At 37.6% G+C, this 26,047-nt stretch overlaps 1 protein-coding gene across 1 annotated transcript in view; it reads right to left on the bottom strand.

Annotated features, from left to right (window-relative positions):
• The window catches only part of LOC103772516 (bifunctional heparan sulfate N-deacetylase/N-sulfotransferase 3), a 52,102-nt gene that overhangs the window by 3,971 nt on the left and 22,084 nt on the right, over positions 1 to 26,047 (bottom strand). The window contains exons 4-10 of the mRNA XM_008939850.1: positions 23,861 to 24,046; positions 21,052 to 21,180; positions 7,929 to 8,111; positions 6,460 to 6,556; positions 5,487 to 5,610; positions 2,539 to 2,713; positions 1,346 to 1,516 (exon numbers count right to left, since the gene is read on the bottom strand). Of these exons, the coding sequence (XP_008938098.1) occupies positions 1,346 to 1,516; positions 2,539 to 2,713; positions 5,487 to 5,610; positions 6,460 to 6,556; positions 7,929 to 8,111; positions 21,052 to 21,180; positions 23,861 to 24,046 (1,065 nt within the window). The remainder of the gene's footprint in view (positions 1 to 1,345; positions 1,517 to 2,538; positions 2,714 to 5,486; positions 5,611 to 6,459; positions 6,557 to 7,928; positions 8,112 to 21,051; positions 21,181 to 23,860; positions 24,047 to 26,047) is intronic.

Raw genomic sequence — 26,047 nt, 5'->3', positions numbered from 1 at the left:
AGAGCGACAGATACCAAATGTAGACAGTTAGAAACACCAGCATGCCAACCCGTTTCGGTGCATGAATGAGTCTCAACAGAGGCTCTGATACATGGATGCACTATGGGCAGCAGTGTGAAAGGAATTTCAAAAAAACCCAAAGTGTGCAAGAGAGACCCAGTGCTTTGACAGTGACAGAAAAGTAATGTTAGGCAAAACATCAATTCACCTAACAGCTGGGTGATGTCCGAGATGCCAAACGTGTTGATGTACACAATGGCTTTATCTATATTGCTAACTAAAACGAATCAGACAGTTCCTTGGTCTTGAAGCCAAATGGCACAGCATGACCTGGATCCATGCTGCTAAACTCTGTCACCCAGAAAACCAAACTGGTTGTGTCCACACTCCTCAACATTAATGGTTCTTTTTAGCTTTCTGTCTATGCTCTGGAACTATTTGGCCTGTTGCTTTTTGCTGCGGGTCCAAACAGTGCTGTAAGTGTGTTAAAAACCAAGCAGTATGGGCAGCAGTGGGGCAGTGTGTGAATTCGTGCACGGGTACAGGTTTATTTCCTGCTACAATTACAGCCTAAGGAGGCTGACACAGTGGGAGACAACTTCATGAAAGAACCAAGAAGTGGCTGAAGACACAGATGCATTTAAATATTAAGGTGTTACAAAACCACTAGGTAACAACCATTTCCATGTGGTAATCCCCATTTCAGAAGGAAAAGAAATTTTTTACACCCCAAAGCTTTCAGACACCAAACTTCTTGTCAACCCATGGAAAGAGGGCAATATTCCAGCTGAATTCCCATGATGCTTTCTGATACTTGCTACTGCTCAAGAGTAGACAGAAATATTATTGAGCAGCTTCCCTTTATTTTTCTTTAATTTTTCTCTTTGGGAACCCTGATGTACTGATATTAAAGAGACCACATAGCACTTGCACACCTGGCTCTCTTTTCCTCGACATTACTGACAAAGACTCAGACACAGAGTGATGAAAGCATCAGCAAAAAACAACCAGCTCTAAGTTAAAGACAGTTCAGTGTACAAGAGAGTTCAAAGGAGCAGCAGGGATGTTTTTAGAGCTTCCAGATTATTGCTCTGATTTATTCTGCAGAATCCCAGCTGCAAAGTGCTAAGACATGACTTCCCTAGCAGTGTCAACCAAGCTACTGAGAACATGGCTATCAACAATCACATTCAATGTCTTAAAACATGCTGTAGTACATCTAGGATATCCCCAAGGATCAGTATTCAGTAAGCAAGACTTTTACAAAGGAGATCTTTTAACATAGTGTATGTGTGTGTGTGTATATAAAAAAAAAATTAGGATGTCAAGTTACAGTCTTATTCACCTGATAAGGTGGGAAGTAAGTTAGCCATCTTTCAATATGGGTAGCATACCATCCAGGTGCTAGGCATCTCTTTTGGAGAGCTCTAAGCTCGGACGGGGCTCGAGGTCCAGCTGTGATCACCTGATAGAAGCTGAATTTTAGAGCTGCAGGATCTTCATGTGATCGCTGATGCTGCAAAAGAAGTTACATTGCTGGAAATTTTCAGACCACAAAAGTTGGGAAGATAAGACAAAACTGCTTGGTCTTACTGACCTGGCCCTACTGACCTTTCCATGAGTGATTATTTACATCAAAATTTACCTAAAGTTAAGAAGTCCTCATCTGTATTACTCATCAAAAATGCTGGGATAAACATTGTTTGTATCAATAACTATTGTTTGTGTCAAAAGAAATCAGAAGGTGGACTGATAATCACAGCAACAAAACAGAATGTATATATGTTTATTTTCAATGACTGAGTGGCAGGTTTTGTACCAGTGAGTGAGGCATAATAAACAAATACTAAGCAGCTCTGCTTCTAATAGTTTCATATTTCCTTTTTTCTAGCTTACACAAAGTAAATACTCAGAAAGGCAAATTTGAACATGGTTATTTTTAAGGATTATTGGATAATTTAGGTCAGAAGGGATCTCAGTAGCTCTCTAGTCAAGCTTCCTGCCCAAAGCAGGATAAGCTATAGGATCAGACTCAGGGCTGTGGTTACCTCATATCAAAAAAATAACAAAATATCTCACAGAAGTTCCAAGACTTTGTCTTTGGAAAGGCATCTTTTTTTTTTTTTTTTTTTTACTATCTTCATTTTGCCATATTTCTGTTGAAAACTTCAGAGCCAAAGAACAATAATTTCTTGACCTATGACCTATCTTGTATTTTGAGTATGAACTGAGTAACTATGTCTATAAACTTAATTTTTGTATATGCTGATTACATAAATTAATCGAGTAACTAAGAATTTTACATGCTTATTTTACAGGCAGACTCTTGAAAAGGTGGTTTCTATCCCTTGAAAGACTTTTCAGTCTTACATTTACAGATACCTCAGCCCATGTGTGATCACATATGGTGCACTGACTGATGACAAAAAGCTTGTATTATTCACACCCTTTATATACATATATACTGAAAGGATATAGAGAAGGATTCAAGGTGGAAACCTTGATTTGTGCCTGCTGGTGTTCTTTCAAAGTGCATACCTGGTACCAGGAATATGCCCGATCAGAGGGGTCGATGAGGATGGTGATGATCTTGGCCTTGGGAATGAGGGAAGCAGCTCGTTTAGGGGCTTCCTCAGAGTGGAAATAGTTGGCACTTTTTTCAAAGAGGAAGTCAGTGGTGACATTAGAAGGAGTGGGGAAGAAATCCATGTACCTAGGAAAGCAGCATCATTTTCAGAATTATTTAGAAGTCACACAAAGGTTGACAAATCAGTTAAGTATAGCCAAATAATAGCAAACAGAGGTTTACATTACATTTTTTATTGTATTGGACATGGTACTAGTTTTCTTCTCACTACATGTAACCAGACATTGCAGTTATTTTTTCCTGTGACTAGATGAAAATGTTATAATATTTACATATCATCTTAAAATTAATGAATTCTCACTTTCCAGTCAGAACAAACTCCTGAGAAAATCCGAAGCAGAAAAAAAGTTTTCCAAATTTGGCCTTTTGCTAACATCAATTACAGTACAATAATGTAAGAAAAAGATATTCAGTATCAGAATCGCTTTTACTCAAAGGAGAAAAGAGTTTGTTTACGTGGGGAAGATGCATTGAAAAAAATCTCCACAGCTTCATCAAGTAAAAGGCTTCTAAGCAGTGACAGCATCTTTCACTTATTGTTCCATGAGCCACATTTTTGTGGAAACGTGTTTAGTTTTCTTTCTGAACTTTCCTCCTCCATTATGAAGTTGCAGTTCATTTCCAGCAGTCTCCTATGCCACATACAGACTTCTTTATCCATGGCCTTCAGATCACTTTTCATTAGTGTTGGGGAAAAGAATAAATGGGAAATGTTGACGATCTTGATTTTTCAGTTAAACTCTATATTGATAAAACAAATGCTGTTTAAAACAACCTCTTGTGAAGATGATGCTTAAGGACTGAAATTTCTTCCAGTGCTTCAACTTTGCTCTATTCATGGAAGTGAACTGCTTCTAAAAAAATGATATGCTCTTGTTGACTTTCAAATTGTGACCACTGCAGCGAAGGCTAGAAGACTTGGTAGGATGGAAAGGACACACGATGATCATTAGTACACAGGCCCTGATTATAAGGTATTTAGAGAATAGGAATTAATCTACACAGGCTTAAAGAAACAGAATTCTGTGACACCCGATTCTGAAAAGTTAATACTTATAAGCAACTTTTATGTGTACATAAGCAAACATTGCCAACTTATTGTATTGTGCTTCACTGGTACATGAATGGATACCTGTCATCAGAATTGTGCAGAAGAAGTAAGCTGGTCTTTCTCTGCGTTAGAGGAGGATAACAGCTGTGGATTCTTTCAAGGCCTTAGGAGTAGCAGCTGGTAGATTACGTTGTATCGGACAGACCTAAATGATGTCATGTGAAGGGGTGAGGGATGGGCAAGTCCCTGTGTAATGTGGTCAAAGTTTATCCTCAAAAATTCTGCTACAAAGCTGCATAGCTATTGCTAGTCTCACATGCAGACTATATGTAAAAAAGCTGAAGTAGGAGGACAAGCAAACAGAACAGAATGAAAGGCTGATATTTTCCTACCAATTTATTGATTATATCTGCCTAATGCTAACGGAAATACGGGAGAGTATGATACTACTTAACTGAACAAACAATACACTCTATTTCCCAAAAATATTAGGGCTGACGATGAAAATGATGAAGCTATACCAATTTCTGGTTAGAAAAATAAAATTATTAGAAAGTAATGACCTAATCTGTCCGTGTGACCTCTGAATGTTTTACTAGAACATGAATAGCAAAGAGAAAGGCCAGGTTTGAAAGAGAGAATGGGCACTACAGGCAAATCTGCTGTAGATCAGCAATGGTGTCATTATGCTGTTGTACTAAAGTCCTGGTAGCAGACGGAGTAAATACAAAGCAGTGAGGACTACCGCCTTATAAGGACACAACTAACATTGAACGTGGCACTATACCAAACTTTTATACTGAGAAAAAGTTAATTGATTCTTTATATCTAAACATGGCAAATTTGAAAACAGTGGAAGTTGATAAGGTGTCAGAGAAGAATGGTAAGGGGATTGGACCAAGTGGGATATCAAGATTACAAAGTTCAGCATTTCTGCTGAACACAGACTGCAGAACTCTTCCTCAGTACCTCATTCATGAGACAATTATTTAACTTGACAAGGGCAAAGCTGAGAAGACTTTAGAGAAACTTCACTAAGAAATCTATGTTTCCCTTAAACTGGGGGAATAAAGAGAAAGGGAACAAAATATCAGTAAACTTTTATTGGTGCTCTCCAGCCACCACAGCATGTTTCCATATTTCATCCTGCAGTGCTTTATCCTGCAGCACTTTTTGAAAGCAAGAGAAATCAAGGATGACCTGCTGGGTGTAGCTATGTCTGGTGATTCTCATAGTGATGCCACAGTGAACATGGCAGCAGTGACACCTACTCTTCTTTATCACTACTTACTAAACCTAGAGAGATGCTAATGTTCTCCTAATTACCTGATATTTGAAAAACATTCTGAGGGGCTTTCCTTGTCCCCCTTTTACCAGATTGCTATTTCCAAATCCTACTTAAAGGAAAAAATGCCTTTCCCTGATATTACCATTTTTTTTCTCCTAAGAAATAAGATTTCCAAAGAGGAACATAATTTTTGCCTCCATATATCCAACTAATAACCATTGCTGTGCCAACTTCAAAGACGTGCAATGAGAATACATATTTTCTTACTGTTTCACATTTATTAATATATGGATATTTACAAGAAAGCCTCACAAAAGTTAGAGCATTTACGATATTCTGTAGTAAGATTGTTATTCACTTGCATTTATTTATCATTTTAGAAGGACACTGAAGGTTATTTTTTATCTCATTCCATATACAGTTACCATTACCAACAGTAATGTCATTTTTGTATTGTTCACAATATAGAAATTTATATTTATACTAATAACCCATCTTACCAATCAATCCCCCTGTGGTAGTTATTTCTATTAAAGAACTGTACCTCCTCAAAGGTTTTTGGGCTGGGGGAGTTACTAATGATGGAAGGATGCATGATCAGGAACAAATACAAAGCTGTGGTACCTGCAAATAGGACAAAAGTCTAAGATTAAAAATAATAAATGCATACACATAAAAACAGATTCATACTTGCAGATGGACTAAACCAGCTTTATTGCATTTTGGTTCAGTGCAGGGATGCCAATTTTTGTCACCTAAGAGTCTGTGCTTTCTGTCCATTTAAATTGAAGACATTTAAACTATAAATAGTTAACACAGAAAGTGGAGTACCAATGCTAAAACCTGTTTTTCACACTTTTAATAATTGTGTTTGAAAAATGATTTTGTTTTTATGAGCCTGTCACAAAAATAATTTTAAAATTTTGCACTCAGTAGCTATCGGGAATCAGTGAAGATGAAAGGAAGCACATACACAATTTTCTGATTACAGGGAAGAAAATGAACCATTAAGTTAAATTATAAACTACTGCAACCTTGCAATTCAAACTGTCCATTAGGAACTTCTAGACTTGAAATAAATGCCACAAAATAACAAGTTTCTATAAACAAGACACCTGCAGGAGAGAGAAGAACTTGCAGTTGAGAGTTTACACCATTTGAAAAAAGTCTGTCCTTTCCTCCTCCTGCTTTGACAAGATCTTGACTGTCTTGCTGATAGCTTTATCAAAGTGTTACTCATTTTGACATAAAGCCAAAAAAATCCCCCCCACACCTTAACCCTGCACTTTCAATGTGTATTGTCTGTCATTTTAACTTACGTTATTAAACTATATTTGGATGATACCTGAAAATTAAAAAATGCTATGAGATGATCAAGATCTTTACACAGCAGTTTGAGTAAAAGGTGATTAATTGGTAAAATTATTTTAACTTTCACGTGGCATATATTGTTGAAAGACAATAAAATCTCACCAGTTTTCTGAGGTCCTACAACCAAGAATTTTGGTAATCGATCACAGGTTTTTTCTTTAGACCAGATATCTCTGTGCCGTTTGTCATCACAGGGATTCTAAAATGGAGAATAATTACCAAGAATTTAATTGGTAATCACACCTGATAGGCTTCTCAAATTACGTTTATATAAATTGCCACTTTTTCATGAATGTACAAATTTCTTACCAGAAAATTATTTTCCTTTGTGACGAAAAAACATTTCATGTGTTAAAGAACTATTTCAGTGATTCAACCATGTCTTCTCTAAGTAATTCTAATTTTTCAAGTCATTTAGCTACAGGCTAATTTCCATTTTTAAATTTAATTCTTTTTTTTTTTTAACATTATCCTTCCAACCTAAACCATTCTATGTTTATGCAAAATTATTGACGTTTTTTCCTCCAGTTCAATGTTTTATTCAGTAACAGCATGAATTTCAAAATGTATGTTTAAGACCAACTTGCAATCTCATGCTCAGATTCTAAGTTGGCAGTTCAGTATCCGATGCTAGAAAACACTTGAGCAAGCAAACTTAAATACGCTTTTATGTTTGATTTAGTAAAGTTTGCTCCTTAGAATATTTCTGCCAAGGCACCTCAACAGGATGATATTTGGGATACATAGTATTGCTGCAGGGACACGTGCCTGCAGCACTCAGATATTCCACTTAATTAGTTGAACTGTCACCAAGTGTGCACAAAAAGAGCACAACAGCATTCACCAGGCAGAGCAGTAGCTTCTCTTTAGGGACTGTGCTCTCAGCACTGGGTGATGGGCTGAAGTCATGCCAAGTGCAACGTCAGTGCAGGCTTTGGCCTTAGCAGGTCATTACATCCCTGATATTTTCAATTTTCTCACTTATGAAAGTGGGATAAGCAAGCAGCAGAGCTGATAACATTCATATATCAACTGGTAACTTCTGCTTAGTGCTGGTAAACTTCAGCTGAGGCAGTTCTGAGCTGTGTGTGAATAATTTTCTAATCCATCTTATCTATTTATACTTGGCTAGTCAGTTTTAGCATTAAGGTAGCCATGGTCTTAAAGGTCTTCTCCAGTTCTGGATTCACTTGAAATTTTGGATTATCTCTTGAAGAAAGTCCATTTGTTTAATAGCCAATTGCTAAAATACATTTGTACAATTGTTCATTCCTGTTAGTGCCTTTCCTGCACTTCCTACATTTCTGAAAGCAAGACAAGTCACAAATAAAATTATAGAAAATCTTAATTACATCCTAAAATACAGTAGTTTCACAACCTGTCTATGAGAGATGAAAGATTTAAGTGACACAAGAACAATTGTGCATGCTGAAGCTTCAGTAAGCTGTTTTATGGAACCAATTAGTAAATCTAAAAATATTACTGCTTTTCTCTGCAAGAAACAAAGTGCTTCACTAAAACCACCATCGAGACAATTTTTTTCTGACCTTTTCATCAGCAAGCTTGCCTACCTGCCAGAGCGGGTCCTTTTGCTCAGGGAATAATTCAAAATACTTGTGAGCCAGCTGAACCGGAGGAAGAGTTTGAAGTTTCAGGTTTGTCCAGGTATGAACAAAGTTGGCCAGATTCACGAAGGTGTATAAACCCAGACGGTCGTTTCCGTAATTAGACAGATGTGTCATGAAGATGCTAATCTTTAGGAAAAAAAAAACAAAGCAAGCAGATGTTAACTCTGTATCACTAGATGGCAGTGTAATCACAGATAATATAAATATAATTTGCATTTTGCTGTTATTATAGAGCTGCAAGATTTTGATCGCATTCACGTAGCTCTTACTACCCTTGCTCATCGTTGAATTACATCCTCCTCGAGTCAACTCAATGCAATCAATGAAGAAAATTGTGTAAGAGGTACTATGAGCTCTGTCTGAACTAAGATACACAACCCTACCCTGGGGCTGGACAATATTTACATAATCTTTGTGTATATTTACTTAATGGAGCAAAAACAATATCCACAGTTTTAGAAGTGAAATACAAATGCAATATTAAAAATGTGAATTCTGTTTTCATGGAAGAGTACCCAAGTCAGAGACCAAGAGGACAGCTGACCTCCACTGCTGTGATTTAAATCTTGTTGCTGCAGCTGTAGGTTCTACAGGGTACGTAGCTCATCTCTTGTACAAAGCAAGCACTGGGCTGACAGTTGAATCGTATGCAGAATTAAACAAAATCTGAAACCTGATTGTGTACTTTCAGTGTATAAAATAGTCCCAAATAAAAATAAAATTGAAAAATTCTCAGTGTCCCATCAGTAGTAAGGCTGCTTGCATTTTGCTCTTCCAACATCCTACTGTGAAATTACTCCTCAGTAAATCCTCCTTGCTCCAGCTGCTCTCTCACACTCCCAATGGAAGCAACGCCTGCCATGGAGGTTTCTCACAGGAAGGGCGTATTTGGAGGCACCTAAACCACACTGCTGAGCAGAGCAGGAATATACAGGCTACAAGGGTGGTCTCTCAGGGACTGAGGAAGGGCTGAAGACTGAAACCTCTGGTTCACAAGACAATCCATTTTCAAAGTCATTTTTCACTGATGGAACAGTCTGTTCGTACACTACAATCTGCAAACCCTTGCCTCCCTAGCAGTGATTTTTTAAAAGTTTTCTTTTTAAATAGGAGATCTCTCGCAAGATAAATTCTCCAGACTAATTTCCATTTAAAAAAATAAGAAACATGACTCTTTTCATAAATAAATCTGCTAATGCCATGAATGGGCAATTTCTATTTAAAGTAAAACTTGATGCAAACCACTTTAGAAAGAAAGAGGCTTATCACGGCCATAATTCTGAAATTAGTTCAGGAACTGAAGTTAATCTTTTGTAAAGGAATTCCAGCCTTCAGTATAAAAAAAAGGAAAAAGCAAAGCATGAAGAACTGTAATCCACAGCTATATTCTTTTGTTTCAGCGTATTTAAAACACTCGCTTCCTTTGATATAAAATGTTTACAGCTACTGAACTTCTGTTTTTGAACAACTCATCGTTACAGTATGGAGTACATGCAGTGAATGGACACAGAAAATGTGTTATATTAATAGTGTCATTTAGTGACACCTCTTGGCTTAAAAATAAGTCGAGGGCTTCAGTTTGTCTAACGCAGGTAAAATGAGAAGCTATACACTGGTAAGCCATTAGGATACAATCTTTCTTTGCAGATAGGAGCGAGACCGAAAAAAAAACCCGCAACAACTTGCCCTTTTAGGCATCCAATAATAGGCATTTTGCCAAGCATGTAACTTTTTCAAGTTTCCTTTTTTATTTGAGTTCTCAAAGCAGAAACAGACTAGCCATAGGACTAAGCTGTTCTCAACAAAGATACAATCGGAGAGTTTCCATTAAAAAGGTTAACTTGTTTTCTTGACAGCCTCTTTCTTTCCTACATGTAGGTTGACCTCTGACATTTATAATGTCAGTTTACCTCCTGGCAACTCCTCACCTCCCAACAATTACAGCACTGCACTGGAAGAAAAAGCAAGAGAACTTGAAGAGATTGCTAGTTCATGGGAAACTTATTATTCTTTCCCTGAAGGGAATATCACTGTAATTTTGACAACGCCAGAGTGGAGGCTGAAAAATTAATCAGATGTATCATCATAAATAATTTCCTGCATATGAAACTGTGACAATGAAGGGAAAAAATATATCAGAGACCTTAGTTTCCATTTTACCATTATTCTTTCTTCAAAATACTTTATGGTTAACAAAAAGAAAGAAGATCAAATGCTGGTTTAAAACAGAAATGACTAAATCCTGTGAAGAAGTCTGCACTTAGCGTAACCAAATCCACAGTTAAATATACAACTTTACATTGTCTCCTTCTATATGGCATCAAAAATCTGAGCTTTCTTCTAGGAAAATCTGAACAAAAGGTTTTCCCCTCCAGCTGATACTGCACAAAAAAATTCCTAGTGAAACCATCACTATTACCTATGTAAAATAAGCAAACTACAGTTCTGTGCTTCACAGAACAAGGGAATACTGCTGACCCAGGGCCAAACACACCTGATCTGACCCAAGAAGTACTTCCTCTTACTTTTTAGCTGCAAAAAAACATTTTTCCAGGCTAAGCTGGCAGCCTGTGTAACAAAGAGAAGTGTGATGCTCAGTGGCCACATCCATACTTCTCTGGAAAGGATCTTGGATCACTGTCACACACCAGGGATCCCTGCGAGAGGTGGCTTGCAGTATGGGATGCCAACCTGCCCATCTCTCTCTCTCTCTCTCTCTCTCTCCCCCCTACTCCAGGGACATTCCCGCGAGTTTGTCCACAACGGCTGCGCAGCCACAGCCCCGGGAGAGATGTATAAACTGATCCTCTGGTTTCCCTGGCTACAAGGAGAAAACAATCCATCCAAGTGCCATTTTGAGGGATTTCACCTTGGCACTTGCCCAGCTGCAGGGGACGGTGTGTTGCTGCCCACTCCCCTGCTTTCCCACCAAGCTGTGCAGAAGGACGGGCACTCCTACCATCGCCCTTCCGTTTGCAGGTGTGCAGCTTCACACCAAGACTAAACCTAATTATTACTTTTTGCCTTCCATATGGAGTTCTGATGCTTTGTTTTCCTCTATCACACCACATTCTGTTTCATTCAAACAATTCCAACTAATGAGAATGATTACGCTTTCTGTGCCAACTAACAGTTAGCATGCGAGGCTAATAAAGATTTATTCTCTTAAAACCACAGATCAGGAGACATAAAAAGAATCCTTTGTGGGCATCTCAGAAGACTAAATCTAGTAAATAACACTATTTGTTCAATAACCTTGCACTTCTGGGAAATGTTGTAAAATATAAATAGAGCTTCATATATTTCTTTATTCCTTCTTCAAAAGGGAAGCAGCGATGAATGGATTTATACTTTCTCTAACAGGCATTTTAGCCTCCCTTTCATTTAAAAAGGGCTTATTTGATTTTATTATTTCCAGCCCTCCTGTAAAGGATTTCCTTTCAGGGCATCTCAGCATTTTCTTTTTCTCAGTGCAAGAAGGATCACTGTTTTTAGCTGTTCCTTATAAGAAAACTATCATCTTGGTTGCACTTCAATGCACATTTTCCACAGGATTTGGTACCTTTCACAAGGGGACTGAAATGAAATGCAGACAATCTTTAAAATGATGGTTTGGGACTAAATCTGACCTCTGAGAAGCAGCTTGTTCCTTGCTCCCATCCATCTTTGGATCAGAGTAGCAAAGGTGCTTTATTCTGCCTTCTCACAGAGCCTTATAGGCAGCTGTATGACCTGCTCCTCTCACCTTCTCCTCAGCACTTCTGCACTCCTCCTTACCCAGTATGAAAGGGCAGAGGGCTACTTCTGTTTCACCATTCTTCCCAATCCCTGATTTTATCTGGGATTCTGACTATCACTGCAGAGACGTAGGGAAATGAGGACAAGCACTCAGGAGAAACAGCTTTTATCTTTTGGAATGGTCTTTCTGTGCTGCACATTTCCTTACTACAACATTTCCCAATTAGAGGCAATAGCTTCTAGGTCAACAAATTAGAGTTGAGACCAACACTGAGCTGCTGCTCTTAAATCACACATATGAGGAAAAGACAAACCAGCATGACCTAATTTATGTATCAAGAACAGAGAAAACAATAGATGCCTGGCAAACAGTTTACACAAAATGAAAAAAATACAACAAAGTTACTCAGCTTCCAGTGACAGATGTTATTTTAGTAGGCTGGATATTTTAAAAAATACTGATTGCTACAAAATCAACACCAGGATGCTGTCCCTAATAAAATGATACAATAATGACAGTACTATTCAAGGATAGCGGGAAAGATTTTGTCTGGGTTTCTTATCAAGCTCCCTGTGAAGGTCTGGAAGGGTGAATTATGAACCTTCTCTACATTGGGACAGAAATGATTTATGGTGAGCAAGAGTAGCTGCTCTGACAGAAGGCAGCAGAGGAGATGTATTTGTGCTGGGCAACCTGCAAATATTCCCACTCCCATCCATACATTCAGATAAGCAAAATGTACCTTACCTCATACTCAAAACTCCATTTTACACAAAATTTTGCAGATGAACAGGTTGCACTTACACCTCACTACTATTCTTCCTCATAATCATTTTCTGTTTATACCTCCTTAATAGTGCACTGAATCAGGAGGATTCATTTTACAATGAGGGTGGTGAAAAACTTGAAGTAGTTGCCCAGAGGGGTGGTTGCTGCCCCATCCCTGCAAACATTCCAGGTCAGGTTGGACAGGGCTCTGAGCAACCTGCTCTAATTGAAGATGTCCCTGCTCAGTGTACGTGGCTTGGACTAGCTGACCTCTAAAGGTCTCTCCCATACCAAGGAATTCTCTGATTCTGTGATTCTTCAGTGTGGTTTCAGTTGCAGAAATAATGCAGGAAAGAAAATAAGTGATGTCATCTCCAGCAGAGTGAAAGAAATTAAGCACAAAAGCACAGTAGAATACCACAGCCTTTAGAACAGTAGTCCACTAAGCCAGCAGTCTCCAAGCTTTTTTGACTGTGCACAGCTATCAGTAAAATTTTTTGAACACACACCTCCAATGTATGTATAGGTATTTATAAATTAAATACTCCTAATACTGCAGTCCCAATGTTTTCTTCTCACACCCAAATGGATCATCATGCACACCCCCTGGGGTGCATGAACCCCACTTTGGAGACCAAAGTCACGGTCAGAATGTAGCCCAAGAACAAAGAGAAGATTCCCTTTTCAGAGGTTATCTGTACCCTCCTTGCCAAGCATCAGGGAAGGGGAGGGAGGACTGAGACTTGCAGTCTCATTCGTTTTATAACAGATTCATTAGTATTTTGGCATTTTAGATCTGGAACTAGAAGAGCTAGTAGTATAAGAAAAAATTGGTAATAACCTCTTCTTTTGGACTAGACAAGTTTCATTTTTGTTTACCGTATATAAATCTATTGCAGTCAATACAACTTGAATGAATTCACTTGAATAAATTTACTAAACCAGTCACCAAGGTACTTTTGGCATGGGCACTGTGTCACCCTCCAATCTGTGCAACAACATTAAAAGGCAGCACTGAGACCTCCCAACCCAATGAAGTTAAGCACAACACTTTAAAATGGAGCTAGATTATGATTGACAACTAATTATGTGATCTCTGCTAGACAGTAGAAGCTGATGAATTACCAATTTAGTATATTGCTGATATTTTAGCTTCTGAACAAATGTTTACAGGCCACAAGAGTGTGTCTAACTCTCAGAATGCCTATATTCCAATTAATTTGGCATTGTGCACACTCTGTTTGCAGTTCTGATATCGTCGCGATGTTCCTCAACAGTTTTGTTTCAGGTATTCAGAGACTCACTAACAGCTGGTTTTGCTCCATTAGCCTAACAAAGTGATAGAATAATGAATTAGATTGCAGTCTATGCTTGAATATGTATTTTTTATAGTTGAAAGATATTCCTTTTAGACCTGTATGCTACCAGAAGAGCTGTGTTCAATTCCACCACAGAGAGATTCCAGCTTGCGACTCCTTTTTTTTTTGTTCTGAGGCTGTCCTGCTGGTTTCACAGCTGCCACAGATCTGTCCACTTGCAAAGACAGCAAGCCAGCTAGTTGAATTTGATTTACACAGCAGTGTCTCCCCTATAAATATAAAGGAGCCACAGAAGATTTATAAGATGAACCAAAAACATGCATTTGGTGTGGTTCGGAATTATTAATCTGACAGTTAGGGAACCTGAATTTATCTTCTTCGTTGTGTTGTTGCATACAACTTTTTTTTTTTTTTTCCTTTCTGTGTAAATTGCTCATTACCCTTGTGATTCCATTTCCCAACTGGCAGCACTGTCCAAAAGATTTGATTCAGTAATAGCTGTAAACCACTTGTATATGGCCTTCCATTTGAGAATTCTGAAGAACCATAGAATCAGAGAAGGTTTCTTATTACTCACAATTCAATGCATTTATTTTACTATTGCTGCAAGGAATCACCCCTATGAGATATGTAAACCTGTCTTTTCTGTAGCCTTTCCATGCTGCCTGCTCATTTTGGCTTTTTTCATATTTTTTCTGCTTCATCCACAAAACACCACACTCTGTCTGGTTTTTATAGGTGGGTTCTGAAGAACAGATACAAAGGCAAGAAATACTTGTATTTTGCAGCCAAACAAAATGCTAAAACCGAAAGTAAAAACTGACTTCCCCTCCTGCCACAATTTGTGACAGCTCCCTGAACTATTGTCGGAATTTCCAAAATGGGCCTAAGAGGGCAGGGAAGAGAGGGAACTGTTGCCTTTCTCACCCAACCACGAAGTGGGCCAAGCCTGCTGATCTGCACAAGCCCAGCTGAGAGTCCAGGCTATGGCCCCGATGTACCCAAATGCTGTGGGACGCTGACACCCGCCCAGCTCTGGGGCGCACCTGCACAGCACTGCGCTTCCCCACACGCCTGTCTTCCTTCCTGCTTCTCACACTCACCATGATCAAATATGAGGTTGGGCAAAGCAGGGCAGACAGAAAGGGAAGATTTGAGCCAGGATGCCTTTGGTTTTGTATCTTCCTCTGTAGTCCCAAAGCCTGGTGATTCATCTTGTTCAGGGTCACATTAAAATACAGTAGGTTCTGCAGATGCTCATATAAATCCTCTCATTTTCAGTGCTAAAGGAGATAATTTCTCCCTTGCTGCAAGTCAATTAGCTTAATAACAGCTCTACTCACTACAACTTGGGAGAGGCAAAAATTAGAGGAAAATAATACTTAAAACTGACTGCATACAAAGATTACAATTATTTTAAGATCAATGAGACGCAGGGCCTAAAATGCTAACAGCTCTCCCTCTTGATCAGTACTGCTGTAACTGTACAGAGAACACACAACTGGCTACACATTAGTTTCATTGTTGGGCTGTCAACCATTTGAAGGCTTTCACCAAATTCCTCTCCACAGGGCATTTTCCCTCTTCTTTAGATCTGTAGATGCACAGTACTCTGAAAGGAAGTGCACATAAGTGCATGTGATGCAATTACTGTATTCTCTTCTGTTTGTTATTCCTGAGGGCAGAAAAGGTATAGAAGATTTTCATGAACCATTGTTTTCCCTGAAACATTGATCTTGTATGAATGCAAAGCTCCTGGTCTGTACCTTCCACAGTTCAAAGGGTATTTTAGGACTTAGTTATGTATACTTTTTACAAAGTTTATCTGAGACACTAACTTTTACTGATGCTACTGGAAAAGAAGATGCACACAATATTGGTTTAGGCCATGTCTCTCATCAAAACTTCAGTCTTATATTAAGAAAAACTTTGTTCACTAGATTACTAGGATTTTTTTTTTTTTACCTTCCACATCATCATTTGAAAACTAAACCACAGACTAAAAGCAAACTGGACTAAGTTATGGGAATAAAATCTAAAGAACTGGTAGAAAGTAGATGAGATATACTCCATTTCAGATGTTGTTCTGTTCCATAATTTTATTTTTATTACTGAAACTATTCACTTAGAAAAACAATAGTAAACTTTTTCATACTAAAAAAAAAAAAAAGATGAAAACTAGAAGGTCTGTCCTGTGTTTTGCCTGTTTTTCTAGTGCAACATGTCTGCAGAAGCAGATGACATCAGAGAAATGTATGAGGAAAGAACTGGCTACTCTACAGCTGAGAGACATGTAAAAAACAATCTTCTATGAAAGCCCTCTCTACTCCCAAGGGTTACATGAAGCATGGAATTTTATATGGAATCCTTGTGGTAGTCTCACCAACTACTACAGGCATAATAGCCAACCAAGTTTAATTCTCTATTTCAAACCTTAGCAAGTTCTTGATGTCAAAACCACTACCTTGGAGGAAGATCCAGATACAATTCTCATTAAAATTTTCATCCTTATTTAATTGGCTATGCTCCGGTCTTCTGCTACAAGACAGGTAACAGGATTTCATTGTCTAGGTTCTTCATGAAATTTTGTAGTTTCTTCTGTTTTTCATCTCTTTTAAAATATAATCAATCTTGATAATTTTGATTTCTCTTCAATTTGGAGTTTCTCATAGTCCTCTCCAGTCAACTGCTCCCAGTTTTGCATGTAAATCTGAAGAGCGTTCTGGATGAACTTGTACAATGAACTTGTGGAAATCCATGGTACAACACTCTGCATGATTTTCAACTCTATTCCTTGCACAGCGTGTCAATGCCTTAAGGAATAAGGACCTACATATTATCCCACTAATGGGAATGACTATGGGAAGGAAATGGGAAAAATTCTACTGACTTCGCCATGCAAAATGTGCAGACACGTATGTTGAGATTATTTATTTGTATACATTCCACAGAATCCAAACATATAAACTCACAGATGAGAATCTTTGTCTTCTGTTACCAGGGTATAAGATGCTGTTCACAATAACATCTTTGTAAATTGGCTTAACTATAAGTAAATTATTAGAGCAGTGAGCTTGATTTCCTATCATCTGTGCAGCACAGAGTAAGGTGACACGCCGTTTGTATCAACTTAGGTTGCTACCCATGCAGCCTTAAGAACAGGAGCTGTTCAACATGTTTGCTTCTTATTCTGTAGCCTCTGCCAGCCCCATGGGACTGGTGAGTGAATTTCAAGTGTTCATCTGACAATAGATGCTTTAATGGCTCATCTCTAATAGCTGCTCTCATGGGAAAACATGGTCATCATTAGACCAAATGCTGCTATATGCAGTGCTGCCCTCAGCAAAATCCTTCTCCAGTCACAATTTTAATTTTTCCTGGAAAGGTGGAGGTTGTGCAGCCTTTATGTATTACCATAACACATGTATCTGTTTTTATCATGCAGTTAATCCAGTTTTGGTACTTAAATCCATTGCAACACATGTGCAAGCTAGAAAAAAAATTGTCATTTAGGTCTCTGAAAACTTTATTATATCAGTGCTTTAGAACTCTCCTGGTCTCAGTTCTTACTTTGCTTGTTTTATTGCACATTCCACACCAACTACCTACAGAAACAGTGGCTACAGCACAGGCCAGTAACTCGCACAGACATATTTTCATAAAGGAGCAATGTGTGTGTATGTTCCTGGTTGCAGGTGAGGAAAAATATGCAGTGGCAGACAGAAAGAAATATTAAAACGATTTTAACAGATGCATGTTCAGTTCAGCGATGTTTAGTTTGGCTTGGTTTTTCAGTTTAATTATTTTCAGAGTGGTTCAGGAGTACTCAAGAGTGTTGTCAATAATGACAGAGATTTATTAGCAAACCTGAGGAGAAATTATACAGTTGATGGCAGTGTCTATATCTACTTCATGATTATAGGTAGTTCAAAATCTAATTGCTTGCTTCCTTCATCATTTACAGGACTTATTTAGGAGACTGGTACAATTTTATTCTAAGTGATACTTAACAGAAATCTGTTTTATTAATCCAAGAACTTCACTGACTATTGCACACAGAGATAAATGAATCTGCAGCCACCAAAGCTTCTAACAGATTTATCAGGAAAAATACTTGCCAGTAAGTGCTAAAGTCAGCACAGTGCTAGCCAAAAAGTAACAATGAGGAATAATACAAGACAGACAGACTGCTGTCTGACTGGATAAGATACTCATCACTACAAACTTCTACAATGCATGCCTTCTGTGTGGCTTTGCTACAGAATTCCTTGGCTAAATTAGTGCAAGTCACACAGTCTCCCTGTAAGTCAATAACAGAAAATAATGCCACTATACTAATAATACAGGGCTGCTGCAGATGTCCTTTCCTCAGTAAAACATTTTGTGCAAGATCCTGATATAGTATGATCTCGCCTAAGGGCTGCTGAAGTCAGCAAGACCTTTAACAGAAGACAGACACACAAAATATTATTGGAAGAGTATATAGCATGCTGTATTACTACTTAGGCCCTTTTTCAGCTTGGTGGTACTTCAACATTCTGTATGCCTTATGAACAGAACAGGCATAGCTGTCGAGATCACTTTACAGCCACCACCAGATCACACTCACAGCAGCAGTGTGGGGACATAAATGTGTACCGCATAAATACAGCCACGAGACCAGCTGCTCCAGCAAACCAGCGCTGAGCTCCCACATAAAACAGAACCAGCAGAGATCATTTCCTGACTCCTTTCTTACCTGCAGGACTTCTGACTGTACAACGCCCTGGGAAGAGGGCCATAATGCTGGTTCTCATGTCAAAATCTTACAGCTGCATGCATGCTCCTGTCATTTTTTGTGGTTAATTCTGCAGATTGTGGTTGATTTAACATTCCATAAAGAAACAGAACCTCTGTTGTGAATAACTACCATGACACAGCCCAACCACAAAGAAATCTGAGGCTTTATTCTTAGGGACATTTATTTCGGTGCAGGGTATTCGGCTCCTAAAGCCTCAGCCTAGTAACTCACACCTCAGAAACAATACTCACTTAAGATCAGTTATTCAAATTAAATCAGGAAATGCCACGGAGGCCTTTCTTAAGATTTACATTTAATTTACAGGCACTTTCAATTCTTGGAAAGTTAATATTTATGTACTCATTGAGAATATTATTTAGCTGACACTAATGACTCCTACGTAATGTTTCTTCTTTGCAGTTTTACATCGGTGAAAAATAATGCTTAGAAAATGCCTCATAACAGAGTTTTTGCATCCTCTGGAAAGCTGGCTGTTTCACATTAAGAAATCCCAACAATTTTAATGAACACACAGGAAAGCTTATGAAATCCAAAATGCTGCTTCATAATCAGACGAATTCCTAAAGCTACTTAGTTTTCATTTTAATGCCTAATCTTTGCCCAACTCTGACTTTGAAATTATGGTATAAATACATGTAATACTCAAAAACGACAAAGGTGCAAACCCTAATCTTTAAACTGATTACATGCCAGGCTAATACTTAGAACTTTAGAAACTGTTTATAGGCAGATATTTTAAACCAGATGCATTATCTTTCAAGGCATTGCTTAAAAAGATTGCAATGATTTGTCTTGGGCAAATTTTGGTCCGATAATAATTTACAGTTGTATTTAGAAAATAGTGCATTTAAATTCTATTATTTTAGGCTGTATTGGGGATACCATATTTCTCGGAACTGGATAATCACACAGTCTACATCGGAACACATAAATCAAAGATCTAACTGTAATATATAAAAAGGCATTACACTACTCATATTCAAGAATGTTAGGCAGGCATTATCAAAATTCTATGATTAATGTTAATAATTATGATTGTTTCACTCCTTATCTTGTATTACCCTTCCCTCCCTTCATACTTTTAATTTGAAAGGCTTATCCCTCAAGCAACCATATTCAATTTTGCTGTTTTCCTACTGTTGCAAGATGGTAAACTAGTTTCTGGCTAAGTTGTGGCTGTGCTTCAGTAAGGAATACAGTTTGTGCATACTCAAAATGTTGTTACTATGTGTATTCCTCTAATTCTCATTTGTTAAGCCAGTAACTCAGTTAAAATCCATATATGGCCAAAGCATTGCTACGGTACCAATACTCTCCATCCAAGGATTTTCCCAGGTCTCACCTCTGTTAACATGCTGTGTCTGAAATGATATATACCATCAAGTTAGGACAGTGACTACTGCCATCCTCTAGAAGGGAGACCACATGGGTGATGAGGAGTGAAGTTTTTATTTCCTAATTGTGCTATGTGAACATGAAAAAGGAGAACAAAACACAGTAACTGGTCTCAAAAAAAACCCCAAAACTGTAGCCTAACAGAATCTTAGTTTGAAAAACATACCTGCGTATCAATTGCTGAAGTAGCTGACAGAAATTTTCTCCTTTGGAAGATTATAAAATGGAACAAAAATATTTAGGCTAATATTCCAAAGGATTTGAGAGGAAATATTGTTTTAGTGTTCTGAAAAAACAAGCCCTAGTGATTACCTTTGTATAAAACAGGTACCTTTTATTTATATGTTTCTTTTGGACCTCAGATAAAAAAAACTCACCTAAAAGCTTGTCTAAAAGGCCAGTTTTGATGCAAATTACTTAATCCCATTCCATTTTGAAGTACTATACTGTCTTCTTCTGTCAGTATTCTGTAGTTTCATGGCCTCATTTGTTGTTTCTTCTTCCATTAAAGGTAAGTGAAAGGTTAAGCAGATGTATTAACTACGTAGTTCATTTACTTGGAACTTTTTTTTAGAGCTATTATGAATGAACAACTGAAAATTCTCAAAATGTATTTAAGCGCAAGCACTCCTTGCTTGCAACTTTCTCAAACCCATTTCTGAAACTTTCTCAACATTTCTGATTATGAATTTGGAAGAGCAGGAAAACAGACTTCACCTGAGGTACTCATCTCATAGTAATTTTGATTCTTAATGCCTGAATTCTTCTAAAAATTAAATCTCAGGGTTCTTGATTCTTATTGTAAAAGCAAAGATCAAGAAAGGTTGCTACTATTGCATTGCTAACAAAACAGTTGTTAAAAAAAGAGTAGAGATTATCTTTGCGCCACTAACGAACATATCAGTTCTTAAATTAATTAACTGAAAAAGCAGAAGAGCTCACTGTTAACAATCAGTATTATGTGGGAGACCCATTTGATTAGCCTTGAAGCATTCAGTAACTTCTCCTTTTTTCAAAAAAAATACAAAATTACACTTTACTTACTGGATTGAGAACCACTGTGAAGAACAACTCTCCCCCTTGAATACTTTTGTCTAGTTCCTTTGGGCCTCCAGGATATTCTTTATAGAAAATTGTATGGGTGAATAAGCCACAAGTTTGCCTAGGAAGCACCTGCATTTAGTAAAGAGAAAAAAAAAAAAAAATCAGGAGAAATTCACCAGACAAAAATGTTTATACTTACAATGAGATAATAAACGACAGATAAGTGACACATAACTGATCGTGTTCCTTTGTGATAATTGCAAGGTAGACTGGCATCACACTTTGCCAGAAGTCAAAAATAATCTACCTGAATTACTACACACATAACACTAAATAGCGCTTACCAAAAGAAACAACATTTTCATTATCAGTAAAATCATAATGTCAAAAAATTTATCACATTTGGTTTGAAACTGGAGATTGATCTCCATCACAATATTACAATTCAGCAACCTCTTCAAACTCATTTAATCTGTAACACCTGATCCTAAACCAAAGAATCTGAAGACTGGTCATCAAAGATTTCTAAAATTTTAAAGTTAATTTGAAACATAATCTGAAATATTATCAGTCTATATTGAATTAACCAGTTCCACTTGTTATTTGAACAATGGTTTTGTTGTAATTTTAAACTGGAATTTACATGTAATTTTTTTTTTTTTTTTTTTTTGCTTAGTCATCACCATCAATAATAATTCTATGCTGACACACGATGAATCTTATTGATAATGCTCACATGATAAGAAAGATTTTCTTCTTATTCAACTGTGCTAGTTTTGTAGGACCAGTTGCAATAAAAAGTAGCACAACAAAAGCAGTTTTCAAAAGATGAAAAGTCTTTTGAATGGGAAAAACTAATAAATGCAGTTAGTTTTTCCAGTAGAACTTACAAATACTTTCTGTCAACTTCAGAAAACCACTTGCTGTGGAGTATTTCAAGGATGTCTATTTTTTTCTGGAAAATCAACAGCTGAATATTTGTGTTCATGACAGTTCTTAAACTGGGATTGTTCTCAAACATTTTAGTTGAATGTAGAACACGTTATATGATAGCTTAAACTTTTAAAGCATACAAATCCCTTACTTGACATGGACTGTGGTTTTGTAGATATGCTTTATTTCTTGTAGTTTCATTTCTCAATGTCTTTTTTGTAATGTACAGGACACTGTGACCACAGATCATAAATTTTGTGTTGTCAGAAAACGTATGGAATTTGTGCATTTGCTATGAACTTGCACATTCTTTTTAAAGACCTTTAGATTTCACTGATGAAATATACGAACAGTTCTTCACAGAGGCATGGAAGGAAGCTGTACTGGATGGCAAATGCTCTGACAAATCTTACACAACAATTTTATTACTGAACCTATTCATCACTATAAGCCCACGGACGTAAAATATTAATGTATTTGCCCTGGAGAACTGAAAGCTTGAGACTCCCAGAACAGGTGGTTTTATATGACTGTTCTTGGAAATAGATTTTTGGCCCCAGTGTCCTTGTGTTAAATCTCATTATGCGTCTTCAAATGACATGTTTTTACAAAAATTTATGAAAGAGATTTCTGGAGATTCTGAGACAATCAGTCTTTCTCAAATGCTTCACACCCCCTGAGCATATCCACAAACCCATTATTTTACATGCCGCTATTACTTTGAGAAGAACAAACTGTAGCTCAAATCTGTATAGTGTCAATTTTTTTTCCTGGATGTCTGAAGATTGTTTTAGATTGCTTCATCCACAAATAGACCAAAACATTTAAATATTATTATTTTCCTTAGAAAAGTGTTATCCATTCTAACTAGAGAACAATAACAGAATTCTGTTATAAGCTAAGTGGTGGCCTTGCACCAAAGCACATGGCCCTCCAAAACTGCTTGTTGCAGCCAGAGGTGTAATGCAGAACACACACGCACACAGATCTTCCCATTCATTGCTCTCCTACATGCTCCAAAATAAAGTTACTTGAGAACATACCACCAAGTATTTTGGAAAGTTGCTTTGAAACACTTCTCAGATAATAATGACAACATGTGAATCAGAACTAGCCTATGACCCAGTGACCAGATGTCATCAGCATAACACCTTCCATGTCAGTTGTGTATAACCCCTTTTGGCAATGCTGCTGTCAGTGAACAACGCTGTGAATTCAGTAATACAGAAAATTTGTGTGATTTGACTTGTAGCTGCCTCAGCACAGCAGCTTCAAAACCCTGAGAGGGGAGTGGTATCTGTGTGTCTTCCTTCCATCTGACCTTCTGAGCCCTGTATTCCATACTGACTGCCCAGGCTCAAAGCCCAGCTGGTGGGTTACCCACAGTGCAAAGCACAGTTCCTGTTTCTTGGCAGGAAGCAAAATAGGGGCAACTGCACACCATTCAAATGGAAGAAAACAAAATAGCTATGCACCAAGATCCAGATACTCAAATTGCATAAACTAGCAAAACTCTTTTGCAGCTAATGGTGCTACGCAAATTTAAAACCTGCCAAATATTCTAACCCATAATATTCTGTTAAAAGATGTGAAGTTGACTGTTTTTCCTTGAGATCTCTGAAGCAGTAGGCCTACAAGAGTTAACAGCCCGTTAACTGTTAACAGCAGGGTGCCTGGAGGCCACCTTCATCAACAGTAACATCATCAGCAACAGACTGATTTTAATTAACAAGTCACTGTCAAATCTATCTTGCTACTTACGCACAGCAATGTGTGCTTCTCACCATGTGAACTTTTAGGATAACCTGCTTTTCCACTTAAATGGCTCGTAGAATGGTAGAGTAGTTGCAATATGAACACCATAAATACAACTCACCATGATATTTTTGTGGATGAAGCCCCGTCTATACCTTGCAGGCTTCAGATGTGGATATTCTTCTGTGCTGGTAACTCTGATATTCCAGACCTTTTTCCAGGCATCATAGAGTTGAACATGTACTGGATAGACTCCAGAATGGTGTGGAGCCACTGCATAGCCCAAATCAGTTGGAATGCCATGTTCCTAAAACATAACAGAACAATGCCTGCTTTCAAAAATTTAAGAAACTCGATGTTTTGGCACTTCTCAAATCCTTTGTTTGTTGGAGATCAAGAACAGGTCTGCAATGCAAATAATGGTGAGATCAAAACATGCTGCTATGTAAGGGAGATGGAAGGCAGCATGCTGAAGATGAAACATGGGATTTTAATACAAAAGCCTTTTCAATAAATATTTTCATGAGTATGTAGTGAGAAGTGATATAGATGTATTCTACACTGATTTCTTTAATCCACATTAAACGGAAAGCCATACTCCCAAGTTCCTGCAAGGAATTTGTTCACAAACTAAGAATTCAAAGAGAAAATCACTGGCACATATTCGACACAACAAGTAGCATTTGGCAGTTACAATAACAAAAGTGCTATTTCCACTACATGTCCCTATACAATTAATTGGATTGTTAGCTGCATTTCACAGAGCCCCTGAATTTCCCCTCTAGTCCACTCAAACGTAAAACCATGTTCAACACCTTAACCATTTTAGTGTTATTTAAAAAAAAAAAAAAAAAAAAAGAGAAAAGATAACCACTTGTAAAATTCTGAGGATAACAGGCAGAAACGGTAGACTAACTCTTTTGTAGTATATCTTTTATTTCTGCAGACTCCTGTCATTCATCTTATTTACATCCTCACCTTGCTGGGATTACCTTCTCTTGATGTTCAATGTATTTTCTTTCCAGTTTCTGGTTTCCACCTTTTTGACACCTTTTCTCCTTTCTTCTAGGTTACTTTTCAAAGGGGGAGTACATAGCAGATATTTCTTTGATAGTCTGATTACCAGAACATCTGTGAGATGTTTTTGTGTGGCAATGATTTAGGGAAACTGCCTTTGCAAAACCTTTAATTCTGTTTAAGACTTTTATACATTGTTTGCATTTATATGGTCATCTTCACTATAATTTCTAATCATATTTTGTGTACAAAGGTAAGAGTTGGTTGATATCTGGGTCTCTTCCTTTGAACATTGTAAGGAATATTAAGGAATATGAAAAACTCTGCAAGTCTTATCTCAAAGAAAAATGAGGGCATGAACTTAGTAAAATCATCTTGCTTCATCTTTTCTGGAAGAGTGCAGGACTACTGCAGGAAAGCTAACGTGTGGGACTTTAAATAGCTTACTCAGGATTCAATATTAAATATATCCATTATTATTTACAATAAATTTACTAACAGCTGAAACCAAACCAAACTCACACAAAGCAGTATTTGCTCCTGCTCTAGAAGAACATGGGAAATAAGACCTTAAAGACGTGAAGCCTGCAAGGGAAGAAAGCTATTTTTTCCTTAATCCTAGTGTACCGGTGTGCGTAACAGACGGGTATGGTTCAATCACACCTGAGAACCCTAACTTTTCTACAGTTAAAAAAAAACTGGTGAAGTATTATTTCTCGTTGGCAATTTATGGCAGACACAATGGGGCATAAAATTTGACCACTCAGAGCCTGGTGCAGCTTTTGGAGTTCATGTCAGGCTGTACCCCTCCTGGGTAAGATCCAAGCACCACATTAGCAATCCCACTGCACCCGGGGAGCGCGTCATCTGCTGGTTTACAGCTGGGCTGCTCTATGTGTCACCTGCCAAAGTAGGAATGAGTAAGACCTGGCCTATTGGTTTTACTGCATGGGAAGAAAAAGAATGGATGCACCACGAGTTACACAGCTTCACACTACTTAATCGCATCACAGGTATTTCAATTCCTCTTCTTGTATGTTTTCCGTCTCCTTTCTGATACATAAATATCAGAAAAAAAAAAAACCTTCACAGGATATGTAAGAAATTGCATTCCCTAATGTCCCATTTAATTGCTTTCATTCAGCTAAGAACAAATATCTGTTTTTTTAAGGGTTCTTCCCTCAAGTTTTAAAATATGCAGTAACAAATATGTAATTAAAATCATTCATTCTAATTATGAGCCTATCTTCAACGTATCAGTGTCTCCATGATTTCTTACTGACTGTAATTC

The sequence above is a fragment of the Merops nubicus genome, unplaced genomic scaffold, assembly GCF_000691845.1.
Source record: "Merops nubicus isolate BGI_N331 unplaced genomic scaffold, ASM69184v1 scaffold46714, whole genome shotgun sequence".
Classification (NCBI taxonomy): domain Eukaryota; kingdom Metazoa; phylum Chordata; class Aves; order Coraciiformes; family Meropidae; genus Merops; species Merops nubicus.
The sequence above is the reverse complement of the archived record's forward strand: the minus strand, read 5'-3'. Positions and strand labels throughout refer to the sequence as shown.